Here is a 27043-nt window from a genome sequence, read left to right on the forward strand (position 1 = left end):
AAAACACGGTGTGACCAATCTACTTGTTAGGCTACTCTTTCAGTCTCATTCATCTTGAGACTGGCTTGATTGATCTTATAGCGAGGACCCTAGGATATAAATACGACATCATCCACTCTCTGCAATGCATTCACTCGATAATCATTTTTCATTTTCTTCGGCCGTTTGATTCTGATTGCTTGATATGGATCAAAACAAGAACGAAGAACATCCTAGTGGTGGTCCTCCTGTCACTTCTCAGCACCATATAGATGTGGCCCTATCTTTGCAAGAAAAGGTGAGTTGTGATCAAGAAACTACCGGCTTCTAGCTAATCATTTGACTTTGGTTATAGAGCCATTCCTCTGATTTCGTTCCTCTAGGCGAGGATAAAAGAAGTCGACCAGGTATTGCGATATTGTCTCACTCCTTGCTGCCCTCACTTAAGAAAAATCTAATATCTCCTGCCCTATAGGTACTTCTTCCAGACGGTCCACACATGGCTTATTTGGGATAGAAATAGATGAAGGTTCACTTGTGATCAACGGCGACGTCAGAGGCAAGCATCCCGATAGAACCACGAGCCATATGATCAGTGGTGGGTCAGTGAAGAATAACAGCGCCGTGTACAATGGCGATTTGGATATAGAAAGTTTGATGAAGACTTTTGGCAAAAGGCGCAAGGATGACCAAATAGAAAACAATGTCTAGCAGGTAGTCTGATATTTACAGGGTCGATTCAATTGCCAATGGATTCTGAACGTACATGAAGTGGTCTCCTCTACAAATGAAGTCCAATCAGCATGAGAATGCCAACTACTATACACAAGAAGTGTGATAGTTGGTGGGACCGAGTGTTACAGACTACAAACTAGTCACAGTTATATCAGACAGGATCCAGTTATACTTGCCTTAGTACTCAGTATCCAACGTCAACGATCTGTTCTCTCGGCCGTACTGTTGTCCTTCTGAGGTATCGAGGAACGGTGCCAGATAGACCGCCGAGTAGATCTAACCTGCTGACAGATACGTTTATTTGGCTCTTGGTAGCCCATCTGGTAGTTGCGGGTCCCCACACTGATTGGTGACTGGCATATCCGTAACACAGAGCAGCTTAAATATCCAGTATCCGCCGCCGAAATGTGCAGCGAGCACAGCAGCATACCTCCTTCCTAAGTTTACTCACTATCTCCACGCCATGGGCTTTTCTAGTGTTCCAGTGGAAGAGATCGATATCCCCTTGGTCGATTTTCAAGAAAAACAACCCGACATCGCCAGATTTTCCGCCAGTGCTCTTATTTTCTGCTATTGCCCGCAAATGCGTACCCTTTGCCTTCTTCTCTGTCTACGGGCTCCAGTAGGCAAAGACGAGAACGGCAAAGACAAACGGAACTCATGGGCCTTCACCTGGGAGCCGCCTAGGGGAGCTTGTGAGAAAACCGATCAAACTATTTTGACCACTGCGAAACGAGAAACGAAAGAAGAAGTCAACCTACGTGGCCGGTGCGTTTCTCGCAAGGTCTATAGGGATAGCTAGACACATAAGGGAATTCCGATGGCCAGATACACAGTACCCATGGATGTCTGTGAGCCAATCCAGCCCCAACGAATATGGTGCGACAAACAGCAGGAGCCAGTCGGTATAGATGAAGGACCTATACAGTTAAGGGAAGGCGAACATCTTGATTACTGTTGGGCCACGGAAGCGCAAATTTGCGATTCGCCTCCATACGACGAAAAGAACCCTCAGCGCCGCCAAAGAGGGCTTGTTATGCTCGAGAGTAAGAAGGAGATAATTGTGGATGCATTCAAACAGTTGAAGAATTCACTTGATATGACATATGGTTTATGGTGAAATGTTACCTTTCCGAGCCTTGCACATGTCGTTTGAATCGGAAGCTTGTTAAGAGGAGACTAGAGAAAATGGTCCAGCCTTCTTCGGATAGACGTTGGTAAAACGGGGTTTCCTTTATAACGCACGGGGCCAATTCTAAAAATTTTCTAAATTTTCATGTCTGCTTGATGGTGAGAGGACTTCGGGCGCGAATAATGAGTGGAGACTTGAGATTCGATAGCAGTTGAGAATGACAAAGTGTTGATTGACATGCGGCTTGACGACCAGGCTGACTCGGCCCAGAAAAATAGCAAAATCGCCGCCCGGTATTGTCGGTCAGCTCGTATTTGACATGAATAGTCTGCAGGGTTATAGACCAAACGAGAATGACTGCTGACCACAAGCCCTATGGAGGAAGCAATGTGAGCATGGTCGTGGCCAATGAAGGTGAGCCTCTAGAGACGGGACGGTAAAAGATTTGCGACCAATCCCCATATTTCGATTGTCTTAGGCACGTAATGGTCTCCGTGATGATGTGTACTGGGCTGGCTCCCTAGCACTCACTATAAGTCTGATTGAGCGCGACGCATGGTTGTTTGTGCTTCCAAATCAAGTAAGTACCCGGGTACGTTCTTAAGGAAGATGATCCCGGCCACGAAGAAAATACATCGGTCTTTTACACCACAATGTCTCAGCGATTGTTTAACTTCCCAGGAAATGACGATGAGTATATCAGATTTCTCGAGTCTCAGCTGATCAATGTGCAGCCCATTGTACAGCCATTGTTCGGCGTTCCAGGCCCAATTAGTGCTCTGGCATTTGAGCTCCCCCAGAATGCAGGGGCCTCTACGAATAGTTTTCGTTTTGTCGAATGCATGCCTCAGCTTGCTGGCCCCGCACGACGTCTAGAGCCAGACAGAGGAAGTATTAAATGGAAGAAACAACTTGACAAGTTTGTTCACGCCATTCCCATTTCGGAAGCCCAATGGAACGAAGCCAGAAAGAAAGCAGGCATCGATACTGTTTTCCGGAACCAAGAGGCTCTGAAAATGATTCTGGGCTATTCTGGACCTATTTTCTTTCATGAGTACCAGGACGATATTGTCATACCTTCCTCGCTACCAACAAAATATGGGCATCTTATCACGCGGGGTTCTGAATATGGTAGCTTCATTGCTCGCTGCGCGGACGATCGAAACTTCGCGGTGCGTGTGGTTGCATATCAGAATCTAATTTTTTGCAGCTACTATGTGGTTATAATGCGAGCTAGAGTTCCGAAGGCGATGACAAATAACATGATGAAGCGATATACCGGTCAGGATCAAGGTGATCAGACACTAGAGAAGTATCGCCATAGCGCCTTGTGGGTTAATCGATGCGCGGCAGCGCTTCTAGACAATAGTTGGGGGTACAAGAGCTAGGAAATCTTTCTCCTAGGTACGTTCTTTGTTTCCCTGCCCTGGCAAACACTGCCGACCTTGAATGCAGAGAACCGGACACCGGCTCAATTCGCTCGTTTCGCCGCCAATAACGCAACGAGCTATCAAGAAGTAGTGAGACATCTAGGAAAGACAGACACCCCACATTGCGAAGAGGTCTGGATACCATACTGCATTCCTTCTATCGTCCATTATCTCACAAGTGGTACGATCCAGTAAGCACTCCGCGACACCATGATAAGGCACAATTGACATTTCAACATAGGCTGGCAGATATATGTGAATATCTTGGTTACAAGACACTTCACTTGTCCATCATATCTTCCCACTTCAAGGCCCAATCCGAGGCTATCATGTACTCGCTCACAGGACCGAATCTTCCAGAGCATGCACACTCTGGGGTCCAGCCTACGGGCGCTCATGGTGACTTTCTGCAAGCAGATGATCTGCTGTAGGACAGTCATTGGTCCCTGGTGCACACACATTCGTTCCCTGGTTTATCAGACATCAAATAATAATGTCTATGTAGGGTATGCATTCTGAGCTATACCGTTGTGGGACATGGACTTCGCACATATTTGCTTTATATTACGAGAATTGTTTCTATATACTATATTCTGTTAAAATCTCGGAATGGGCTGGACGAGTCTTATTGGCTGCTTTACTGTCGCTTGGCTTTCATATTAGCCAATAAATACGAAAAAGCCAACAAACCGGAAATTATAGGCCAGCAGTAATCGCCGTAAGGTCCTAGTCTAATGCCAGGGTATCTCGTATGCCCTGGGAGTTTTTTTTGGCCCACAACAGTGAACCTGTATCATATTCTTAACACTCTACCCCCTTATTGCACCCCTTCAGAATTTGAACTACGATCGTCAGTTATATTGCACTTACAAAATTCTCTTTACTGACCCTTTCTTTCCCTCAGAGCAGTGGCCATTGAAATGCATGATATCGACGGTGTCTCAGGTAATGCGTCGTTTCTCGAAAACAGCAGACCAGCAGACCAATGCCACGCAGGCTCAGGTGCTCAGGAAGGCCCTCGAGAAACGACCAAGCAACCGGTGATTACCGAGGGGCAACTGGTCAATGAAGTGAGAGGAATATATGCCAGACTTGTCATGCTAGAAAAGAAATGCATCGAAATCGGCGGACAACAATGGCACTCAAAAACCGAACTATCACAGGCTCAGTGGCAGTCACTCGTCTCACTACACCGAACACTACTCTACGAGTATCATGACTTTTTACTCGCCTCCCAACACCCGTCAGCTAGTCCTATTCTTAAAGCCTTACCTGATAAGCATGCGGTGCCGGCACGCATGTGGCGCTATGGAATGCTTTCATTCTTGTCGCTCTTGCTTCAGAAACTTCCCGGCTCAATGGAGTACATGCTCAACTTTATCTACTTCTCGTACTCGATGATAACAGTTCTGTTAGAACGCGTCTCGGATTTCAATGAGACTTGGATGGAGTTCTTAGGTGACTTAGCACGGTTTCGAATGGTTATAAAATCCGACAAGAAGGACCACAAGCGCTGGGCAGAGATATCAAGATATTGGTACAATCAGGCCGCAGACCGACGTCCAGAAGATGGCCGCATCCAACACCATCTCGCTGTTTTAGCTCGCCCGGACGTTCTTCGGCAGTTCTTTCATTACACGAAAGCATTGACGAGTGTGCACGCATTCTCTGATGCTCTTGACGGCATGACCAAGCTAGTCAGTCCTCTTATGAGTGTGCCGCCCGATGAAAGCTTGATCACCTCGTTTGTGACTACACACGGCACACTTTTCATGCAAGCTCCGGTTGAGGAATTTGTTTATCGGGCGAATGTGTTCCTTGCTACTCTAAGTAACGAGATTAGCAAGGTAGGCAGACAAGGTGTGCAACTCATGTCTTGCAATATCTCTGCGATATTCCAATATGGGAGTAAATATGGAGTGATAGATCTCTCGTCGCAGCTTGCACTCCAGGCAAGCTCTCTCGCGTTTCACACATTAATTGTTATGCTCGGTGAGATCGGGGACCCAAATATGTGTCCAAGTGTGCACATCTCAATGGCATTTGTGTGGTGTCTCACGCACAACCCAGCGGCCATACAACAACTGGGACCGCTAGTCCCGTGGCCACGACTGGCAACGTATCTGAATTCCTTGTTCCAACCCGACACGATCATTTCGAAGGTCGAGGACGAGGCATTCCCACTTCATGAGTCATCTATACAACAGCTACCAGAAGACTTCTTGATCAGAGGACAAACATGGACCCGGCTTTACTATCCAGAGAGATTCTTCGAAGGGGCCTCTGGAGAAGACAACAGACTGTATATAGAAGAACATTCGACTACTAGAGCACATCGATGTCTTTGGCTTGGAGTGCGGATTGCAACTGTTAGTCTTCCTTTCTCTCTTCTGCCAAATAGCACATTTCAAACTGACTATCTATCTCATACAGCGCACCGGCTGGTTGACATACAACAAGACAAGACATTTCACGCCAAGTTAATTAGCAGACGAGAACGTAGTTGGGTGAAAGAATTACCGGATCCCCTCTTGTTTAGGCCCACCTGGACACTGGGTAGGGTATACGCCATTTTGGGATTATGTGACATTTCGATTAGGAGACAAAGGCTTTGCACAGAAAAGGCAAAGACTTCTAGTGTGTTGAGCTCCGATCCATTGTTCGCCGCAGAATACGGTCGTTCCCATCCTAAGACTGCGTTTGATGCTTTGACACGGATGGTAAACGAATACTATAAAGCAGCGAATTAAATCTACATGTCAAATGATCCACGGTGATCAACTGGTTCGAGGGCAAAATAAATCGCCTTGAAATGCTCCTAAACCATTATCGAAAGGAGATCGAGTGCCCTCAATTAGATCTATAAATCTCAAAGTGATCGAGATTTTTCTTTACCTTTTACTTCCCCGTAGTTGAGATCGAAGTACTCTTTCCTAGAATAGGAAGGAAGTAGACCTGACCAGTTGAAAAAAATGAAATGTGATTTTACAGAAAAAAAAACGTCATGACCACCCTTGTCAAAATAAGAACCGCTTTAGTCGTACTAAAATTAATTCCCCGGGTGTGTTTTGCCAAGACTGGCCTGCGGCCCAGGGCATGTGATCTCATTTCAATATCCCAGGATACTGAAATATATAAACGTACCCCTTTCCTGTTACCCACTCACCGCCTCCATTCTTACTCCTTTTCTTATCATATATGTATTCCCAGACTGCAATGGATGCAGATCTATCGAACGTGTTGCAGACTGAGCTGATATTACTAGCTGGTCACTTTGCTTCTTGCACAAGCTTCGAAATTCGGGACAACTTGAAGGTACGAAAATAAACATTTAGGAGGTAACTTTCTACTGACTGAATTAGTTTCGAACCTCAATTCATGCATTATGTGAGAAAGCACCGAATATTGCGAATGCTATTGCCGAAGTTGTTCAAGAGAAGAAAGATGCCTCAATTCGAGAAATCTCCGAGGAATGCATGACGCCGCGGAAACGAAGACTTACCCAAGACCCCTCTTATCGTCCACCAAAATCTAGTAAACTAGATAAAAAAAGCGTCGATGGCACCAAAAAGAAGATGGATTTGCCGACTACTCCACTTAACAATTGCCACCACTCTAGACCCGCCCAGAACGATATGCCCACTGGCAAACTGCCGGAATCGCCTAGACCGGCCATCGAGGAATATCCTAGGCTTAGGCCTATTCTGAAGTTGATAATTGAGGCAACCAGAACTCTGCACCAGCTCAGTACACAAAATGATGGTGTTCCGAGGGATGTTCATAAAATGATACTGCAGACGTTGAACAGCCAAAGCTGCAATACAGTTGCGAATATCGAATGGTCGGACGGCTCTACCTGGGTAGAGATTCTCGAGAGAGGAGCATCTACAAGGGTACAACTTACTATCTTCAATATGCTTGAGTATATGGGCGCATCGAGGTGGTACGAGAGCCAGATCCAACTTGCTATGAGAACAGTAACCCGTCGGCAAGCAACTATAGGGGTGCTTGATAGCATTCAAGTCCAACAAACACAGGGAAGAAGTCGGAGTATGTGTGGAGTTGGACCACTTAAAATGCAAGACGAATCTCGCGACCAGTCTCCCAACCCCGGTTTTAGTATCCCAGAGAGGGAGAAAGAAGCCAGAAGAAAAGCTCTTCGCAATCGGCTCTCGAGAGGTCACAAACTAAGCACGAAAATCGTCAAGGAGTTAGGACTAGGTATACTATTTAGCCCGTCTATCTAGTAAGGGAAATCTAATCATAGGATACCGTTCAATCGCTAATAGTTTTAAGGAAATATACGAAAATGAGCCCCGAGGATCTTGATCTTACGATACAAAATATCAAGGATGATCGCGAACATATAGAACTCCTTGCCATCCTAAGCCCGCAGCTCCAACGACTAGTTGATTATAGTCTCCCCGATCTTCACTCATTCTATGCGGATCTCAACAGTAAAAAGCTGTTATCGGAGACCGAGATACAGGAGCTACAAAATGAATATATCTTAAAACAAGCAAGTACCAACCTAATAATCCTCCTCAACACTACTAATTCGCATCCTTAGGACAAATTACCATCTGGAAAACTTGATACAGCTATCAACATATTAATCAAAATGATTGAAGAGAATGTGTTAGATCATCAGAAGTTAGATGAGTACGATACTCTTGCTATTTGTGGAGGTTCTAAAATATCCTGTGACATTTTCCAGCTACTTCGTCCTAATACATGGCTAAACTCTTGGACTATATATGCCGCGATGCTAATATCGGACCGACCATGCTATGTTAGATATGGTTTAAGTGTCCCATTATATAAGGATGGACCCGAAAAGAAGAAAAGAGTGAAGGATCCACTAGCGGGCTGGGTCAAGGATATCGAAGAAGATCGGCAAAAAATGGAAATGCTCCAAATTTCTCAGGGCCTTTGGTTTATTACCGTCCTATCAACCATGGGAATCACTTTTCTCTTCTTGAAGTCAACGAACGGAAGAAGATAATCCGCCACTATGATTCAAATGCGACTGCAGACATCATCAAAGGCACAAAAAGAACTTGGATATCAAAGCTAGCCCAGAAAGCATTTGGGCACCTCGGATTTCCATATCAAGAAACTGTAAGGCATATTAACCTACTGGGGTTTCTACGATAACTAACCTGTTATACAAACTCAGCCGACCCCCCAACAAGACGATGGGTGGAGCTGTGGTATTCGGGTGATCTGGAACTTCCGCCGCTTATCAAATGAGCTGATAGTGGGGTCGTGGGATACAATCTTGAGTCCTGAACAGATGCTACTCCAAGTAGTAGAAGGGTTGACAGAATGTGTCGAAAATGGTTGTATAGAAAGATCTAGGCTGGGGGGGGCATATCGATAGAACCGTTTCTTCGTTTCAAGGGCAACACTCAATAGTGGTGATCGATTGATCTATCTATATGGCTGTAAAATGAAACCCGCAATGATTGTTTTGGCCGTTATGGCCGATTTCTATACAACCGTGATCCCTGCCGTAGTCTAGTACTTGGACCCTTTTTCGTTTCGCTTTTCTTTACTATTATGAAATACGAAGTGGACTGCCTAAGACTAAGGGAATTGCAGAGGAAGCTCAGAAGAGAAGTCGGGGACGCGTTCAATAGTGCGTCGAGTCTGCTGGGAGGCTCAACTAAAGGTGAGAAAGGTAAACCAGACACCGTCTCGCGAGCCAAAACGGTCAATGCCGTGCTGGACTTCGCTAAGGCGTCACAGCGGTTTTGCAGTCACGCGCCACAAGGGCAGCCTAACAATGGGAGCGGCAATTAGGCCACGAGAGGCCCTGACAAGGCTCTAAGTTCGTTTTCAGGAAGTGGATCACTCTACATGTACATACTCGGATATATATAGTTGTTGTATCCTACATATCGCTTTCAATTTGCGAGGGGTCAGGGTAGATGAAAAACACACACACACACACACACACACTGTACTATATCGGATTGCGGTGCTTTCTCATATCAATCCCATTAAAATACTATTCTTAAGATATCTAAGATTGCTTTTTGAAGGCCAGCATGCAAGGCTGAGACTAGCAGCAATCTTCGATAATTAAAAGATACAAATGAAGTGGGCCGGCCCATAACCAATGATTTATATCTGCTAGTGGAGTCCCGTTGTAGTATCGCGGACTTTTTACGAGGAGAGGAGCTCGTGAGATGGTGATGTATTGAGGAACTAGCTTGAATCTGGCAATCTGTAAGCTAAACAATAAATAAAACCAAAAGCAACGTGTAAAGCGAGATCATTAGAAAGACAATGAATTTCAGAGACGCCGGGGACGAAACAAAGGCAGAATCACAGGAAGACAATTTCCGGGCTTTGTAAGACCGGCTCATAGGAGGACCACAAAATAGGTGCTCATCATACTATGCTCCTCCAGCCTCCAGCGGTTGGTTCGCTATCGACGTATCCATCGCACTTTACGTGGCCTTTCACTGGCGGGTGCATTGCGGACGACGTCGCTATCTTCATCGGTACTTTCTTCAACTTGGGTTGGAGTCTGTTTGCGGCGTGAATGAGAGGAGCGAACAGGTTCGCTATGGTGCCTGGAGCTGTGGCTGTGTGAATTGGAGGAACGAGCAGGTTCGCTACGGTGCCTGGAGCTTTGGCTGCGTGGGTTCGAATAGTGAGCTGGTTCGCTACGGTGCCTGGAGCTTTGGCTGCGTGGGTTCGAATAGTGAGCTGGTTCGCTACGGTGCCTGGAGCTTTGGCTGCGTGGGTTCGAATAGTGAGCTGGTTCGCTACGGTGCCTGGAGCTTTGGCTGCGTGTGTTCGAATAGCGAGCAGGTTCGCTACGGTGTCTTCTGTTGCGAGTCTGATTTGACTGAGTTGAGATGTCGCTTTCGGTATCGATATCATCATCTTCGATATCATCATCTTCTATATCATACAACCCATGCTTTTTGCGGTAAGAATCCTCGAGCTCTTCAGCCTTTTGATATATCACCCTATCACCGTCCAAAGCCGAGCCCGTTGTGATACGGCGGATGAAGGATCGCCCTTCTAGAGTAAAACGACCGTCTTTCCATTTGACAAGAATCCGAGTTTGTGGATAGACTATATCTTTAGCGGGCAGGAGCAAGTTGAGAGGATTTACCCCTTGCTCATCGTCTTCTTCGACCTTCCAACCGATGCCAACGAAGTCTTCCACGTCTTTTCGTTGATATTTCCAAAACTCTTCTGGAAGCCCGTTCTTAATCCCGGTTACCTTAGCGGTACCGCGAGTCATCATGGTCAAAACCCGTTCTACCTGACTTGGGTTGTAGCTCTCATGTGACCCAGCACGAATGCGATAGATCGGCGTAGACCTACTTCCGTAGCGCACGAATATCTGAGAGCCAGTGCCTTTGGGCCACCAATACAATACTTTGGCTGAGTTCAATTGGCGTTGCTGTTTATTGGTTCTCACTTCTAAAGCATCAAGTCCTGTGGGTTGATGATCACTGTCAATATCAACGTCTGATTCGGCACTAGATTCTTCACTGGTCTCGTCAGTCTGGCTGTCGCCAGCCTGGATGTCGCCAGCCTGAATGCCGCTATCAGAAGTGGAGCTAATATCTTCCTCAATCCTAATCCTAGGATTCGACGACCCAATTAAATTCTCGGCCCACGCTTCACTAATATTCCAGGGCCTAGGGAGACAATATCGTTTGTTGAACCTTGTTAAAAGATCACAGGTCTTATTGTAAGCCTCCCAGAACTCCTCTGGGGAGCGATTGTCGATTGCTCTCTTTGCTGCTTGCTGGAAAGCCCGGCATAGGGCATTGTAGCCAGTCTCGGGGATAGTACCAGTATCAAGGTCCATGACATTATGCCGTTGGTTGGCCCCTCGAACGTGTTGGTTTAGTCTGCGAAAGAATGCCAAACATTCGTCGTACGATGGGTTTTCAGACGTAAAAAACCCCTCAACCATTCTTTCTGACTCTTTCGATGTCTCGCCTCGAATGACATCCTTGACCCAGCGACTTAGTGGCTGTAGCTTGTCTTCAATGGGACCATCTTGATCAGAAGAATCGCTGTCGAGATCCGATTCGCCATCTGACTTGTAATCACTCGCATTTGGGGCAAAGTCACCTGCACGGGTTGGACTTCTAGCATATCGGTTCCTTGGTTCGGGAGTTTTGTCTTTTGTATCTCGACCAGCCTTTCTCGATTCTTGTGTTCTCGAGGATTCGGCTTGTGGAGATTCAGAGCTTGTCCGTTCAGGGGCTTTGCCTTTTTTATCTCGACTAGCCTTTCTCAACTCTTGTGCTCTCGAGGATCCAGTTTGTTGTGATTCGGATTCGGAGCCAGATGCGGGTGTTTGGATATCACGGGCATTTCTCTGGGCATCCTTGGCCTTCAGTGCCTTCTTTTTCGCTTTCTGACGTTTAGACATACTCAATAATTTACTTTTTGAATGGCGGTTCTACCGTTAAAGTTGGAGAAAGCAGAATAGATTTATACAAATGTTGATGCGGCAGTTGTGAAATATACGAACCCGTGCACATGACTAGAAGAACAATACTGCAGACCAGAAACAATACTGCAGACCAGAAACAATACTGCAGACCAGAAACAATGCTGCAGGCCAGAAATGATGCTGCAGGCCAGAAATGATGCTGCAGGCCAGAAACGATCCTGTTCTTTTGGATGATTTTATCCCCAAATCCCTATTGGTTTATCACCTGACTAGTCCTCATTTGAGAAGGACAAAGTATAGCTTGTCTCAGAATTCATGTCTGTGTAAGACTGCGCCAGAAAAGAGAGCTCGGTCGGTTGCTACTAGAGCTACTGATCGCTACAGAGGGCGTTGATTTAGAGGACTCTACATCTCGACGTTTACATGCGGCAAAACTGTAATATATAACTAGAAACCTTAAGAAGAAGCTAGTGTTCACTTAGTATCAGATGTAGTGTCCTGTAAGAATGCCATCATTTGTCCTAACATATTTGAGCACTGGAAACATTTGGTCTGATACCACTCGGCAACGGCCATCCAGTTCAAAATGTCCTGTTGGTAAAGATGTATGGTAGTTTGCGCTTCCTGAATTATTGAATTCTGGTCTTTGATCTCGGCTTCCGCTTATGTTGCAGCCTCCTCGTAACGAGATGCTTTATCTTCGGACGCCCTTAGTCTCTCTGCGAGACTAAGATTCTCAGCTTGCACATAGGCAACAATATCAAGCTCCGTTTGGTTTTCTTTGCACTATAAACTCCCGTGAGCTTAATGATTTATCCACGAGGGGCCACTCTAGTTACTTTTGCAGGGATTGCATAAAATTTCTAGCCCACTTCGCGGTGAAGTAGCATATATGCCCCTACCGAGTGTTTACTCATATACTTCTGAAAAAGATGCTCGATAGATAGATCTTCTATCTACCATACATAGAGACATTCGGTATCTATCTTCAATCGCACCTCGGTAGGGTCCACTTTGATTTAAAGCCTCTCAACTGATTAGAGATGTTAGTAGGTGTGGCTCCGAAGGCTCTAGAGCTTACATATATGCTGAGCGAGTCGCTTTCGGCAGATTGATCTCCAAGAAGCTCGCTTCTCGTTACCTAAAAGCTGAGTTTGCTTATCCATCTCAGCCAAAAAATCAGACATCAATGATAAACCTCCTAGCTGCTTTATGTATTGCTACTTTCTATGCGACCGGTTTTAAGTGTCGCGGTATTATATTTTATCTTAAGACTTTCAAAGTAAGGTTTACCGTAAAATCCTCGTTTAATTCAATGATTCTATACAATCTCCTGTAAGTAAAAGACATTTCTGTAGGCCAATATTCCTAGAGTAGAGAAAGGATTCTGTCCGAATTTGCAGTTCTGAGTCGCCATCCGTGTTCCATGTTTCATGGTACAGTTGATTCCTGTCTTTAAAATATACTTGCAGTACTCTCCCATCTTGGGCTTTCAGGAACTTTTCCAAATCCAGGCCCACAAGCCAACACTTTGCTAGTTCCAGCCGTCGCAAGGAAGGCAAAGGGGCATAGGACACGAACCCCAGAAACCCCGGGCTATCTATCAGCGTCAAGCTCTCGACTTTCCCTAAAGCAGCCGTTGCAATTTCGAGGATATCGTCGTCTTTAGAGGTCAGCTTGGAATGTATTCCATCAATCTCAAAACATTTCAAGCTTAATCCTGTAGCCTGAGCTGCCGTGATACCCTTAAGTACCGTCTCAAGGTGAGTGAGAAGTGAGTTCCCAAGAAATACGCAATTAGAGAACCAAATAAGTTGATCTTCCTTCGCTCCGTGAAAGGAGAGCCTGACAGTATTCAGGTTGGAGAGATGTCGAAGTGATTCTACAAATATTTGGATATCCGTCCGCTCTTCCAGAAGTAAACTCTAAGCTCTTGCAAGTCCCCTGAAATAGTGAAAGATTGCCTTATAGGAAAATTGCTTTCCTCTGAGCTCCCATTGAAAATCCTCCTGATCTCTGGCATACTCCTGTGGTATATAAATGCAGGCAGAAAAATAGTCCCTATGCTAGATCACTAGAAAGATCAGTAAGGAGCTAGCTAAAAAGCTTCAAAGTCACATACATGGATCGATCAACTCTGATGCATCGTAATGAAGTATTTTCACGCATTATGCTAAAGTGGAAATTGCTAGCCCCTTTAGCCTCTTCATCCCTTGTTCCGAGAACTCGACTTTGAGCGTATGGAAGATATCTAGGGTGCTGATTGATCTGCAAGTTTTATTCACGAGAGATAACGATTTCAAGGAGTAGTAATCGAGGTTGACGACAATCAATCTCAATAACTCGAATGGTAGATCTGCGAAAATCCCCATTTGGCCTCGAAGACAGTAGAGCCTTGATAGAACTGATTAGAGTAGAGTGCAAAGAAATGTTCTACCTACCTCTGGGTGAAATAAGTATTTTATGCGACCATCAAGCTTCTGTGTGGTAATACATTGCAGCTACTATCCTGATCACGGAAAATGCTGCGACACTATTCCCGATACCCCAGTCCGCCTGCTAGAGATCTACCAACTCCCGTGCTATTTTCGGCTTGGTATTATGCAACCAATTTCCTGTAAGTAACCTACTAAGTTGCTGCTACAAAGTCACTTTTCAGACCTGCTAAAACATGTAGGACGGACACCTCTTAGGGCTCTGTATGTCACCTGAGAGCGAAGTTTCTGCTGGAATATAACGCCTATAAGGATATATGCAGAAGATCCGCCCGCAGATTCGGCCGTATAGACAGTCCGGTAACTCCATCAAGGGCCTCCAATGTGATCTCAGCTCAAGGACACCCCGAAATAGTGCTGCTACAATATTACCTGCTCTTCGGCGTTCATTGACCGCTGATCCTTGTTCTTGCGATCCTACCCCAACCGCGACACTGTCTCAAACTCGCGACAGAATCCCTAAGTTTTTCCTGGCTCGGTTCGGGCCTACATTCGAGCCGATTGGCTAATGAGGACAGAAAGTACGGAGACAAAAAAGCTACGTTCCACGTTCCGTCTATTCCCCGAAATTAAAATCCAACCATAGTTATGGAGATCACTACCTAAATGAAGGCGTAGGAGCTGCCCGCCCATTCCGAATCTTCCATTACAGTGACGTTCTGCCCCCAATACCTCCCCGTTGCGTTGGAAGGTACAAAATATTAATTTTTTAACTTTTCTTCCTTATCTTTCCTTATCCCCCAACGAGGCTCAATAATTGTAACATTCGCCGTATGCATAACATTAGCACGGATCGAACCGCTTTAATCGAGCTTCGTTAAAGTTTTACACCCTGGCGACCCTAAAGGGGGAATCTCGGCCTACTTCCATGGAACCCTGTTGCGCTAAAGGTCTCAGTTACCAACGGCGCGTAAAACCCCGCTTACATTGGATGTTACAATTTAGGTTACATCCGATTCCGTTTTTTTCGTCCCAAAACGCGGAGTAGGAGAACTCATGGCAAATGCCAAGTAAAAGGATCTGAAGGGCGTACGTCCCGTCGGTTGTTATGACTATGCATTGGACCTAGACAAGGACAGATGCTATAGACGTAGCGCGTGATAGGTAGTCAGCAGTTTCGTCCATCTACAACCTCGTTGCCTTAGTTCCCGTGCCGGCCAAGGCGGACTACATGAATTAGCTCAATATGCGGTACCTTCGCATCGGAAGTGGATTGAGACTTTTAGGCTACCATTAAACGGGAAAGAATACTCTTACGTAAACTCGGAAGAAATTAAATTGGGAACCTCACGGAGAGCGCAGAATCCATTTTTTGATACCTTAGCTCCTAGTGGAAGGTGTGTCCGTGATGATCTCGATATTCGATTCTTCCGACGAACAAACAGAGGACCTGAATAGCCCACCTTAGCCTGCGTTTCCTATAGGGAGTCGTTGAGACAACTGGTCTAAAGTATCCTAAAGGTCATACACGGTCTGTTCACGCGCATGGAGGAGAGACTGAAGACAATTGATCAGCTCTCGCTGACGTCGGTTCTCTAGCAAAAAATGCTCCATTATCCCCTTATCATCGACACATCCAGACCCCTGCTTGTCTTGATTCCATCGCTATAGCCATGAATCAATAGCTGGGTACAAGTCATTAAGACGAGACTCAAGCCCCCGCACTTTCTCCCTTTCCAACTAAAGACTTTGGGACAATGCTTGGCAGGTTTCTGTGGCATGGCGTAATGACAGCTCAAGCTGCGATTTTTGATACTGCATCCCAGAAAGCGACCTTTCGCAATAGACATGTAATTTCTGATATGCCACGGAATCGCTGTTGATTCTAAACTCTAATTGTCCTTGGTAATGCTTTGACTGCTGCTCTTGGTGCAACAACTTCTCTACCAAGAGAAAGATGTCATCGTCATATTTTGCAGAGTTCGCGTGATCCTACATTTGAAGCAGAATTAGCGTATGTCTTATGTACTGCGAATCAAGTTAGGCTTTACTCGAAGAATGGTTGCTGCAGATGGCGGCGCTACCTCTGAATTTTGATATTGGGCTTCGGAAGACATAGCTTGAAGGATTTGGTTAGCCTTTATCATTCAATAAAGACCAGAAGGCTCATTTCCTTTATTAGTTATTAACCACTATAGGAGGTGCGGTAGAGAGCTAAACACGAGCTGCAAGAAAATAATATTTACTTTATGAACAGCATTCAGTGTCGCAGGAATTGGTCGGTGTCGCAGGTTGTTTTTAGTGTCGCAAGTCGTTTTCAGTGTCCCGGGGAGATTTGCTGAGCCTTTTCAACCGTGGTGCGGGTATCTTTATCTGTAGATCCCAACTATAACACCCGCATATTATTGGATGAAATAATAATCTAGCAACCTACGCAATGGGAAAATTCGGCGGGTATTGGTGTCGATGCTCTGGCAAATATTCCGACACACATTTTGGGTAAGTGGCGTTATATTGTCACCTCTGCTTGCGTCATTGGGTGATAGAGGGCATCCTCAATAATATTTGCGTGCTTTTTGAATTCGTGTTGCCTCCATAAGCCTGCTATAATCTCTCCAAGGTTTCCGTACCAACGTGGAGGTCAAAGCCTCTTACTATCCTACTTGCATTTTTCACAAATCACAATGAGTCGGGGCCAACGTCTCGATCCCATATACGAGGAGATTACTCCCGTGGATCATCAAATTCTATGCCACGGAGGCACGTCATCCAACCTCGAGAGACTGCAGTCGCGGTTGCAACGTGCAAAAAGAAAATCGCCAGATTTCAAAATCCAGCTGGAAGAAACTGCGTATGAGATGGGCTATCTCAGGGCTGAGCTTCAGTGGCATAAAGAAACCAAACAGATACTCTTGCAGTTCCAAGAAACTGTGTTTGGTATCTTCGGCTCCCTAGAAGATGCCCTCGCCCATGCAACCGCGCGCCTACACGAGTCGGAGCAGCAGTATCTAACGCTTTGGGGATCCGATTCTAGAAGTGGAACTAGGGGATGTTTCTGAATTCTCAGATGTGTCAAGTCATTGGTTGGATATTGAAAGGCTCCTGGGCTGTGAATCTACGTGTTGCTGTCTTATTATACTTGGACTTCTTTTTATCTCCTTTAGAAATAGCAACGCATGTCACTGAATTTGCAATCTCACTAGCTCGTTATATCTCTCGCTCACGGTACTGACTTGTCAAGTCACCAAACTCCTGCATTACTATCCGTTCCTGCCTTATAACCTCGAGCAGATACTCATTGACAGTTTTGAACTTGGCCTCCAAGTCTTCTGTTCCCCGAGAGAAATTATCCATGGTGTACTTCATACTATCCATGCGGTGCTCCATACTGTCCAGACGGTGCCCCATATCATCGAAGCGGCTATTCAAGCCATCAACCTTGTCACCCAGCGATTGCGAAAGGACGCCAAGTTGGTTTATCGTACTCGTAAATTGCTTCAAGGTGATAGATAGCTCTTCATGCGAGGTGGTCTCAGTCTCCCCGGGGTCGTACGGACTAGTTGAAGATAATGCATCGGCTTGGCTGCTAGTCTGTCAGCTCTAGTTGAGTCATATAGGCGGGTGAGGATACCTTATCCCATAGTCGCACCCACCACAGTATAACTCTGTCATCGAACGATCCCTAGACGATTCCGGGCACGCCTCTGACTCAAGGCCGTCATTTCCCATGACCACGTCATGCTGTTGAACGAAAGTACTCAATTCGTTGTATGAATCAATGTCTGCCTGAGTGAAAAACGGGGGTTCGTTGGCGCCAAGACAGAGAAAAGGATCATGAGTCTCCCACAGACCATCTGGGATATTGATTCCCAGAGATTCTTCGTAGTCATGATCGTGGTTGTAATTCGACATGTTCAGGCAGGGCAGCAGAATAATAATAGGTCTCGGATGCCGGAGATAGATCTTATGTATTGATTTCTCTTAAACGCCGGACTCCCAATGGCTAGGGCAGCGCCACCAACTGTTGGATAATGAGAGCTGGGTATTGGTTATGGAACCCTGTTGTTGTTATCCCTGTTTGACCTTTGCCCCTGGACTTAGTGGAGGCGATAATGGACGTTAACAAAAGTACGTAGTCCGGGATCTATACCAGTAAAAGTGGGTCAAGGTGAGAACGAGGTGAGAACGAGGTGAGAACCAGGTGAGAAGTCTGTTTCCGTCCTAGTACCAGTCCCGTTTGTGAACTAATCCACCTAGAGGTCTTGTTCGCAAATGTGGATGATATTATCACCCTAGTTATGAAACACGTTGGTCAAATGAAGGGGTCAGATTTACATTTAAATATCTCGCACCGTGAGGCACCAGAGAAGCATTATTCTCACTTTTACTTTCGCCATGCAAAATTCGATAGATATTGGCTGGCTCGATGTCGGCACCCGTGAAGATTCCACGTTTGCAATCCAAGACCACGGCCGGCTACGCCGTGTAGTCTCCGAGTTGTACGACCAAGATAACCAATATCCATCATTATGTGTATTCCTCGGTGGGAAAACCAAGAATCACGCTCTTCAGCAGCTCTACCCTCTGAACAATATAAAAAGGCATGAATCTGAGGCTCCAATAACGCTGCGATACGATGTTGCGTCTTTGCAAAGCCGCCAGCCAGTATTGTTGGTTGATGGTGACATCCCGAACACTAACAAATTCTACACTGCCAAGAGACTCGATGCCGGCGTTGGCCATCCTGTTTCTTGGAATAACTATTCAGCGGCAAAAATACTACTAGTTCTGTGGTCACGGTTGATTTTTGTCTTCACGGATATAGTTTGCATCTTCATCGACGACACTGCCTGTCTTGACAAGGTCGTGCACTTTCTTGTCAGCTGTTTAGAGCTTCGTTCTGCGTCCTCGTTTTCATCACAACATTTACCAAGGGCGATATTTGTTTATGGCCCATCGGTGACAAAAGAAGAAAGGGGTATGGATGATATAGGATTACTCCACCGGAAAGTCCAAGAAAGCGGGTATAACGATCTATCAGGGTTGTTCTCCAGCTCTATATCTTTATACCTGCAGTATGATTTCTCTGATATCACAAGATTTCAACGAATCAAAGCGTCGATCACAGAACAGGTCGACGCCATTTCCTCCATTCGACAAGAAAATCAAGCCCGGCCAAATGGGACGCATTTGATAGCATTATTTCAATCAGCCATCCAACACACCGTAGAGGATATTTCTCATCCGTTCGATTTCGTGAAAGCTACAAGGAAAGATCGCCCTGTTAGTTTATGCGCAGAGCCACATTTGGCGTATTATCTTGAGATCGGCCACCACGCCAATCTCCCTCTCTCTGTATTGGCCGCCACAATTTCGTCCGCGCTTTTTATGGACCACTACGTACCCGAGATGCTTGGTGGGTCCTGTCTCAACATTTCATTTCATACGCTGAGGCTGACATCAGGTAGCCACGAATCCCCGCATAGTATTTAAAACTTTGTATCGCTCTGCTGTTAATACAGCGTATTGCATTTCGAAGGCTTTATGGCCCGATATATGTCCGGTAAAAGAAACTGATCTGGTGGAGCTTCACTTTGCGCGCTTATATGAACGCTTGTCGGAGAACGCAGTCTCCTCAGCAAATTTACGCAAAGAACAACTCAAGTCCTTCAGTGGTCAGGTATCTCGCATGCAAAGCAGTCGTATTTGTCTGGTCTGCCTTTTGCGTTCCGCACAACACGTTCTAGCATGTGGGCATACAGTGTGCGACCGCTGTGCTCAGATTTTCGGAAGCCCTACCTCCGGGCTGGAATATCAGTTCACTATTAAAGGCTGTCTCTATTGCCTCTACCAGAGGCCGTTAGTCGTGGATGTTCTTCCGCCGACTATGAGCCCCACAATTCTTGCCATCGATGGTGGTGGAGTTAGGGGGGTAATTCCGTTAGAGTTTCTACTTCTGATTCAGGAACACCTGCGCCCGTGCGCGATACAAGATGTGGTAGACCTCGCGCTTGGCACAAGTTCCGGTCAGTCAGGTCCCTTGTGTATGTTTTCAAATCAGGAAGCCTAATGGAGGATATTGTAGGTGGTCTTATCGTCCTAGGTTTATTCGCAATGGCATGGCATGTTACAGAATGCTCGGAGCGATTCGATACCTTGGCATGTCGAATTTTCCGTGCAAGACGCTTTTCTGTCTTCCCTCTACTTCTTCGCCAAATCTTTGGTTGTATATCTGTCTTTGGGGACATGGCTAAATGGGTCCAATGGCTCCTACACGATAGCTGCTACGATTCGCGGGTCTTCGATTCCGCCTTAAAAAGTGCTTTTGGGGAGCATCGTCGCATTTTTGGTGCCACCCGAGAAGATCCACTCGGACCACAACGCTCCGGTCCGAAGGTTAGGGTAGTAACCACGAGCATTTCCAGAGACACAAGTACTTTTGTGATAGGGAACTTCAACGTGTCCCATGACTCAGGGGACGAAAACGGCAAGTTCGACGATCAATTTGCCTCACGTTCCTACTAATGTGATAAGACTTCCGAATAATACGTCCCGATGATACACGAAACGAACCACCTGTGTGGAGAATATAGCCTTAAGCTTGCCATGCACCCCAGTTTTTATAGTCAGCGCTAACTGAAATCTAGAGGAAGGGCTACCGCCGCGGCCCCGTTGTAAGTCGATAATTCCTTATCTTATCGTAGTAGAGCTGACCGTTAGATCACAAGCTTTTTTACGCTAGCGGATCTACAGGGAATCGGTTCCTTTCAGGACGGTGGACTAAAGTACAATTTCGCGGGAGAGATTGCGCATCAAGTCTCACGCCAAATCTAGCCCACAGCCATAGGGTCTACAAGAATACTGTCATTAGGTACTAGAAAAGCGCAGCCGAGTGATCAGACTCCACATTTCCGCCACATCTTTCGTGACAGTTTCGTACGCCGGGGATTTGATACGTGGATGTCTACCATGGAGACAGATAGCGAGTGGAAAAAATGGAGAGGTCGTCTAAATGATTCAGTTAAAAGTGATAGTTATCGCCTGGACGTGCCTCTAGGAAATGGGCCTCACACTATTGACGCTGTCGAGGCCATGGAGGACTATCGCAATCTTGTGATCCTCCAAATCGGTAGTACACGGATGGCCCGGGATACGGCAACTACACTACTCACCTCTAGATTATTCTTTGTCGTTAGCTCATTGCCAGAAAACACCGCGACTCCATTCTGGTATTGCGGGTCCGTGCGCTGTAAAGGGCCGGCACAGATGGTGATCCAGGCTTTGGAAAATCTCTACCCTGATGGGCTTAGTTATATCTCAGATTGTGGATTGATCGATAGGTTTGGGGGTCTAGACAGTCTTTGCCCCTCATGTGGATGTTACAACCGCTCCATTTCTTTCTTGACTCGTCATCTGGAACACACGGTCAATATATATATACAGACCAGCTCTAAAAAGCGCTAGAGGATCGGGGGTTTCCTAGAGAGTATGGCATCGTTTGCTTTAAGATAAGGCCTACAGTCTTCGTTTGGTCAAGATAACCATGGGTATCCCTGCCGCCAACCTTGCCAGAGCTGTGACGCGATCCAGAGCCCTGTCAGGGGTAGGAGACGCAAGCGCGAATCAAAAGGCCCGGAGGTTGTTTATCCCAGGAAACGTTCACTTATCTAAACCTACATCGAACCTAGATTATGTTTTTATCACGTGTTCAAATAATAACTAGAAAACAAATTAGGGTATAAATATGAGACCTTTTTCATCCGTGTAAAATGCCCGTATGAAAAGGTTTACCTCATTTGAATTCTCTTATTAATTGAAGCCATAGGTGGGCCTGATCCTAACAGGAACTCGCGAGTCAAATTCACGAGAAGATCCCATATATTAAAACTCAAAGCTCACGAGCTTGCCAAGTTCTATAATGCGGATATATACTTAGTCATCAATCATCAGCGAGGATCGTTTGTCTACAACTCAGTTAATAATAAATCGTGGCCCCCTAGTGATAAGAAATTGGTGAGTTAGATAGTGCCCAAAAGAGGGTTCATTAAGCTAAGAGACTGGTAGGAACAGAAGCACCCTGATCTGGAACGATCGAACTTCAATAAAATGGAAAGCCTGCCGGAAAGCTCCGAGAGTCGCCTATCTAGGCTCACTCGGTACTTCGCCACCAGATCTGAGCGTTTTCGATCATTAGAGAACCTCTATAGGAAGATGGATCCAGCTAATATTGTTGCTGATGAAGAGGCTTTAAAGATCGTGTCTCCTAAGCATGATCATGGTTTTTGATATGACGAGACTATACTGGTTATTTCCAATTAGGTGAATACATACAATTTCTATGTACTGGTAGACGGTAGATGCGATGCAGAAAAGCCTGCGAGGAATTGCCTACAATCCCATACATATCATCCATATATCAACCTTCAAGCGGTATCTCCCTCATAGACATACAGTAATTGGCCTATCAAGGTTGCCGCGACCCTCAAATTCAACGATGTGAGAATTGCGGGAACGTTCTGTTCTCTACAGGCCATCTTGCAATTTGCAACCTAACGATAATAAAGCACCGGTAAAAATAAAGCCTTTGGGAGGCATGTTATTGGTGTGGTGACTGAAAGGATCTTCGGACGCGTCTCTCTTGCTGGCGACTGGCAGACTAATGCTGCGACACTGCTTTTGGTTTATCTTGGCCAATTGGGGACTGCCAACAGGTTCCATCTAAAGTGTCTGCCAGGAATGAGGAAGTAGGGCACGACTAGCTAATTAAAGGGCCATGTCCAAATTTCTTTCTTTTTTTTTTCCTAAATGAAGGACTCTCTCACACAGCCAAAAGCATAACGAAAAAAATTTCGCGGAGCAACACCCACGATCTATTCTATCTATCTATGAATTGAACCACAAAGGATCCGACGCGAAATTTACGGAATGGAGTCAAGCACCAAACGAGATACTATTCTACCAAATCAATTGTGGCCGAATAGAGGAGATGCCAATGCGAAGAAATCCGACTTCAATACAAGAGATGACGACATGAATGAGGACACCGTGGGTGAAGCAAGCCCGCCGAAAAGGCTGTTCGAGAAAAGCCATGTGCACCGAATGGGCGTTCCAGTCAAACCAAGCGAAAAGAGCGCATCTCTTGCTCTTCCCAAGAAAAGTTCACTGGACAAGTATCACAAATCATACAATATTGACCAGGCTGGAACAGGAGTAATAGCCTTGAAAGACACTGAGAATCTCCCCATTTGTCTGATCAAGGACCGTGACGCTAGAAAACTGCGAATTCGAGGACTGAAATTTGCTAGTCACAGAAACATTCTATCCTTGATTGATCACTTCCAATCTAGAGATATACTTCATTTAGTCTATGAGTATGAGCACTTGGCAATCAGTCTTGGTTATATTACAGGAAATGTTCAGTTCAGCGATACGGACACAGCGACAGTCTACAGGGAGATCTTAGAAGGGCTTAAATTCATTCATTCGGCTTTAAGGACTTCATATAGCTTGTTAGATTTCAGCAACGTCCTTCTTACTTAGCAAGGCGAAGTTAAGCTTGGTACGTCTTGTCCGCTCAATTTGAACTTCACTAATTCACGAGAAGCAAATATTGGCGAAAGCTTATTGAAAAAGCATTCCTCTGATACGATTCAGAAGGATATCCAAGACATTAGGTCAATCGTAGTGTTCCTAAGTGACCGGAGCGCCGCACTTCTTAGCTCAAGCCATGACCTTGATATATCACCGCTTTCACGGCTGGCCCATTCATTTGTGCAGAGAACTAAGGAAGATACAACCGCCGACAAGCTGATAAAAGTCAGTACCTCAAGCTTTTTCTCTTCGTGGCATCGCTGATTTCATTAAAAGGACGAATTCCTACATCTTGCCAACCCGGGGGGGCCTGGAGTTTGAAGCGACACTACTTCAGAACTCTGCCTTTAGGCATTCGCATCGGAAGTAAGGCTAATAAGGATGATAATTGAGATCCGGACGCTCCGCAGACAATTGATACACACACAATTCATTAATGCCCGGCGGGTAAGGCGAAAGGGCAACTATCACTGATCTATCAATATATGTTCTAGCGTACATGTGCCGTGTCTCCTTCGTAGCGGGTCCTCGTTGGTTAGTAACTTTGTTAGTAGACTGGCTTGAAGGCGCTTCTTCAAGTGCTTAATGTCCTATCCTTAGCAGTTGAAGCGCGTCTACCATATCTAACATAAGGTTGTTAGTGTGGGTTAGTTTCGGGGAAGAGTATCATTGTGTTCGTCGATATGAGTAAGTGGCGTCGAGTCGGCCCGTGACGTTTGCGAATCGTATTGAGACTCGACCTGCTTCTAAGTTCGACTTCTAGCTTTAGTCATCCGAAGGCGGTTTTCCGCCTAGGAAAAAGGATATATTACCTTCGGTAGGTAGAGGTATATTGCAGTATTTCTGTCTAGTATACAGCTCACTTCCGATATCGAAAGAGGAAGCGCTCTACGGTCTCCCTTGCTTATCTATATACACACTAATCCGTCTACGCGACGTTTATTCGATAGAGATATCTATTCAATCTTCAATCTAGCTATACCGATCCGAAGTTAAGCTAGTAAGCTCGCTTCATTCCATAACAGCTGCCGAGTGTGTTCCCTAGGAGTGCTGTAACCACTTGTTTGGCGTGTCTCCCGACGTTGTCTAGCAAGTCTTTGTAGTGTTCCTGGTCGGACCGTTGTCGAGGGTTCCTTAGCGTGAGAGCCACCGCTTTGTTACTCGTGAGCAGCGAGATTCTATACTGTTTGAGTCCTGGTAGTGTGCTCAATGCGTGTGCCATCGCTACCAGTTTCCCGGAGTATGGATTCTGCTCTGCTCTTGCCCCTAGTATGGAGAAGGTCTTGAGGTATTTGCTTTGGATCACTCCCCCAAATCCTACCAAATTGTTCCGTACCGAACTGCTTACCGCAATCTGCATAACTCCGCCCGTTTCGGTCCGTATCGCTGGGATCTGCACGCGTTCTCCCTGTAAGACCAATGCAAATGAGTTGATGGTCTCTCGTGTCTCCATCTCGATATTCTTCAGCGCATCTGCTACTTGATACAACGGCGAACGGTGGTATCTTCTGCATTTCTTGAACCGCGTTGTATTCCTGCGGAGAGGGTTGGTTTCTAGCAGGATGTGAGTGTCCGTCCATATTTTCACGACCCGTCTTCAGAACCAGTGTTGTGTAGTGACAATGTGGGCCTCCGCTTCCCGCTACGCTGGTTGCAACTTTGAGGAATGTCCCTACGATCGCTTGCGCTTCTCTTTGGACGCGGTTGGTCGGTCCGATGGCCATATTCTCGAAACCGTGCATCTAGGCATTGGAGGCGTGGTCACCACCGGGGCCACCGTCGATGTGAATAGCTGCCGCGCTGTTGCTAGGGATAGACCTTGAAGCTGTGGTACCTTCCCAAATGCTGCATCCTCTCCCGACTTCAGGTATTTAGCGGCTTTCCATATGTTATCGTTGTCTGCAAGGAATTCATTCCAGTGCTTTTTCTTTTGTTGCCGGATGGCATCGTGGTATTGTTTTGCCGCACCTTCGGCCGTCTTTTCCAGGTGAGATATCTTTCTTTCGCCCGTCGATCAGAGCAGGCGTGATTCCTCCAGTATGTGTATATATGACGGAGCTGTGTCAAATCTGCTGTCCACCATCGCTTTGCGTGTGGTGACGGTTTGGCCCTCGGTGTCGAGGCATACACCGTATCCTACACCGCAGACATCAGTCGGTCGGTTTTTAGTCGTACCGTGCTTTCTAATGGAGTGGCGGCCAGAGTGCCCGCAATTCTGGCATTTATCTCCTTCCATAGCGCAGTTCTCAGCAGAGCTCGTTCCTAGCGCTTTGGGACCGGCCACGGGGCATCAAACAGTCTCAGCTATCATAATCCGGTTCGTGTTTTCAGATCCACCGTGACAGCGCGACAGCACCAGTGCATTTGGTTTTCCATCGTCTAGATCTCTGTCTCAACCGCTGCTCGGATTGGGCCTGCGGAAATCCTCTCGTTTTCATTTTCTACCATCTTCGAGGGGTCTATTGTGGAATGTAACGTGTCGGTGAAAGTGGTTGGTATTGTGTTCGACATTGAGAGAGTCTGTACGTTGCTCGGGTGACTGGTTGGAGGAGTACGGGCAACGTCTGCATAGGACGGGGACCTTGCGGTGGCGGAAGGGCTGATTGCATTGCGTAGGGATTAAATTTCAAGAAGGATCTCATCGTGGCTGTTCTGAGAGCATACCTTGGAGTGGGATTGCGGTGTCAGGGGTCTATCTGTCAGGGTCTGTAGCTTGTGATAATTATTTGGTGGTTTGGTGGTGAATCTTCGTGTTCGTCGCGGTCGGGCGGTTCAGCATCGCGGCCCGTCCCGACATTGTTTTCTGATACAGATATAGGAATATGGATATTCCGTGTTTAATCCTAATATAGACTAACATATCTTGGCGTTAAGAGGTATGAGAATCAATCGAACAGGCGGAGGCGGGTTTCCGTATGTAGTAAGGAGTACACTGACGCAGCGAAGGTTTCAACGCCCCTTGCACCACACCCCCTATATTATGTAATATTTTGCCGGTTTATCTAACTAACTAACGCGTGAAGAGGGGAGCGCTCAAGGCTGTATCCTCTCAGGCGCTCTCAGGCATACGGGTCGATTCAGCACTCGCAGTTCAGTTCCATACCCGACTTTGCATACAAAAGAATCCAGGCATACAGCCCCAGAAGTCAATTCAGAGAGGTGTAGGAATGTGTATTATCCATCTGTGTCTATCTATTACTTGTAACCTCGAATCCCAATGCTAGCTTACATACCATACCGATTGAACAACATTAAAAGGAAGAAGGCGAGGGTGATGTGTACTGATCGGCCTCCCCACTAC

General features: G+C 46.1%; 9 protein-coding genes across 9 annotated transcripts; 6 read left to right on the forward strand and 3 right to left on the reverse strand.

Moving 5' to 3' along the window:
- Positions 1 to 184: 184 nt before the first annotated feature.
- Positions 185 to 690, forward strand: N7516_007290 (uncharacterized protein; the record flags this gene model as incomplete). The annotated part of the gene is made up of 3 exons (XM_057220010.1): positions 185 to 277; positions 335 to 386; positions 455 to 690. 3 exons carry the CDS (start codon positions 185 to 187, stop codon positions 688 to 690), a joined length of 381 nt encoding a protein of 126 aa, XP_057074101.1.
- Positions 691 to 1177: 487 nt separating this feature from the next.
- Positions 1178 to 1516, forward strand: N7516_007291 (uncharacterized protein; the record flags this gene model as incomplete). Its single annotated transcript, XM_057220011.1, has 1 exon — positions 1178 to 1516. One exon carries the CDS (start codon positions 1178 to 1180, stop codon positions 1514 to 1516), a length of 339 nt encoding a protein of 112 aa, XP_057074102.1.
- Positions 1517 to 2499: 983 nt separating this feature from the next.
- On the forward strand, positions 2500 to 3107 carry N7516_007292 (uncharacterized protein; the record flags this gene model as incomplete). Its single annotated transcript, XM_057220012.1, has 2 exons — positions 2500 to 3018; positions 3084 to 3107. The coding sequence occupies 2 exons, from the start codon at positions 2500 to 2502 to the stop codon at positions 3105 to 3107; spliced, it is 543 nt and encodes a 180-aa protein (XP_057074103.1).
- Positions 3108 to 4196: 1089 nt separating this feature from the next.
- N7516_007293 (DNA/RNA-binding domain E.t1.c1-type) lies at positions 4197 to 5760 on the forward strand (the record flags this gene model as incomplete). Its single annotated transcript, XM_057220013.1, has 2 exons — positions 4197 to 5645; positions 5710 to 5760. 2 exons carry the CDS (start codon positions 4197 to 4199, stop codon positions 5758 to 5760), a joined length of 1500 nt encoding a protein of 499 aa, XP_057074104.1.
- Positions 5761 to 6492: 732 nt separating this feature from the next.
- Positions 6493 to 7846, forward strand: N7516_007294 (uncharacterized protein; the record flags this gene model as incomplete). The annotated part of the gene is made up of 3 exons (XM_057220014.1): positions 6493 to 6591; positions 6639 to 7497; positions 7566 to 7846. The coding sequence occupies 3 exons, from the start codon at positions 6493 to 6495 to the stop codon at positions 7844 to 7846; spliced, it is 1239 nt and encodes a 412-aa protein (XP_057074105.1).
- A 1866-nt stretch (positions 7847 to 9712) lies between these two features.
- N7516_007295 (uncharacterized protein) lies at positions 9713 to 11692 on the reverse strand (the record flags this gene model as incomplete). Its single annotated transcript, XM_057220015.1, has 1 exon — positions 9713 to 11692. One exon carries the CDS (start codon positions 11690 to 11692, stop codon positions 9713 to 9715), a length of 1980 nt encoding a protein of 659 aa, XP_057074106.1.
- An 11384-nt stretch (positions 11693 to 23076) lies between these two features.
- Positions 23077 to 24006, forward strand: N7516_007296 (uncharacterized protein; the record flags this gene model as incomplete). Its single annotated transcript, XM_057220016.1, has 2 exons — positions 23077 to 23595; positions 23692 to 24006. The coding sequence occupies 2 exons, from the start codon at positions 23077 to 23079 to the stop codon at positions 24004 to 24006; spliced, it is 834 nt and encodes a 277-aa protein (XP_057074107.1).
- A 733-nt stretch (positions 24007 to 24739) lies between these two features.
- N7516_007297 (uncharacterized protein) lies at positions 24740 to 25978 on the reverse strand (the record flags this gene model as incomplete). The annotated part of the gene is given in 4 exon segments (XM_057220017.1): positions 24740 to 25221; positions 25240 to 25337; positions 25419 to 25742; positions 25797 to 25978. The coding sequence occupies 4 exon segments, from the start codon at positions 25976 to 25978 to the stop codon at positions 24740 to 24742; spliced, it is 1086 nt and encodes a 361-aa protein (XP_057074108.1).
- Positions 25979 to 26121: 143 nt separating this feature from the next.
- N7516_007298 (uncharacterized protein) lies at positions 26122 to 26384 on the reverse strand (the record flags this gene model as incomplete). Its single annotated transcript, XM_057220018.1, is given in 2 exon segments — positions 26122 to 26201; positions 26219 to 26384. The coding sequence occupies 2 exon segments, from the start codon at positions 26382 to 26384 to the stop codon at positions 26122 to 26124; spliced, it is 246 nt and encodes an 81-aa protein (XP_057074109.1).
- Positions 26385 to 27043: the final 659 nt, after the last annotated feature.

Source organism: Penicillium verrucosum (assembly GCF_028828655.1).
Source record: "Penicillium verrucosum strain IBT 35672 chromosome Unknown utg000002l_segment0_segment0, whole genome shotgun sequence".
Lineage (NCBI taxonomy): Eukaryota > Fungi > Ascomycota > Eurotiomycetes > Eurotiales > Aspergillaceae > Penicillium > Penicillium verrucosum.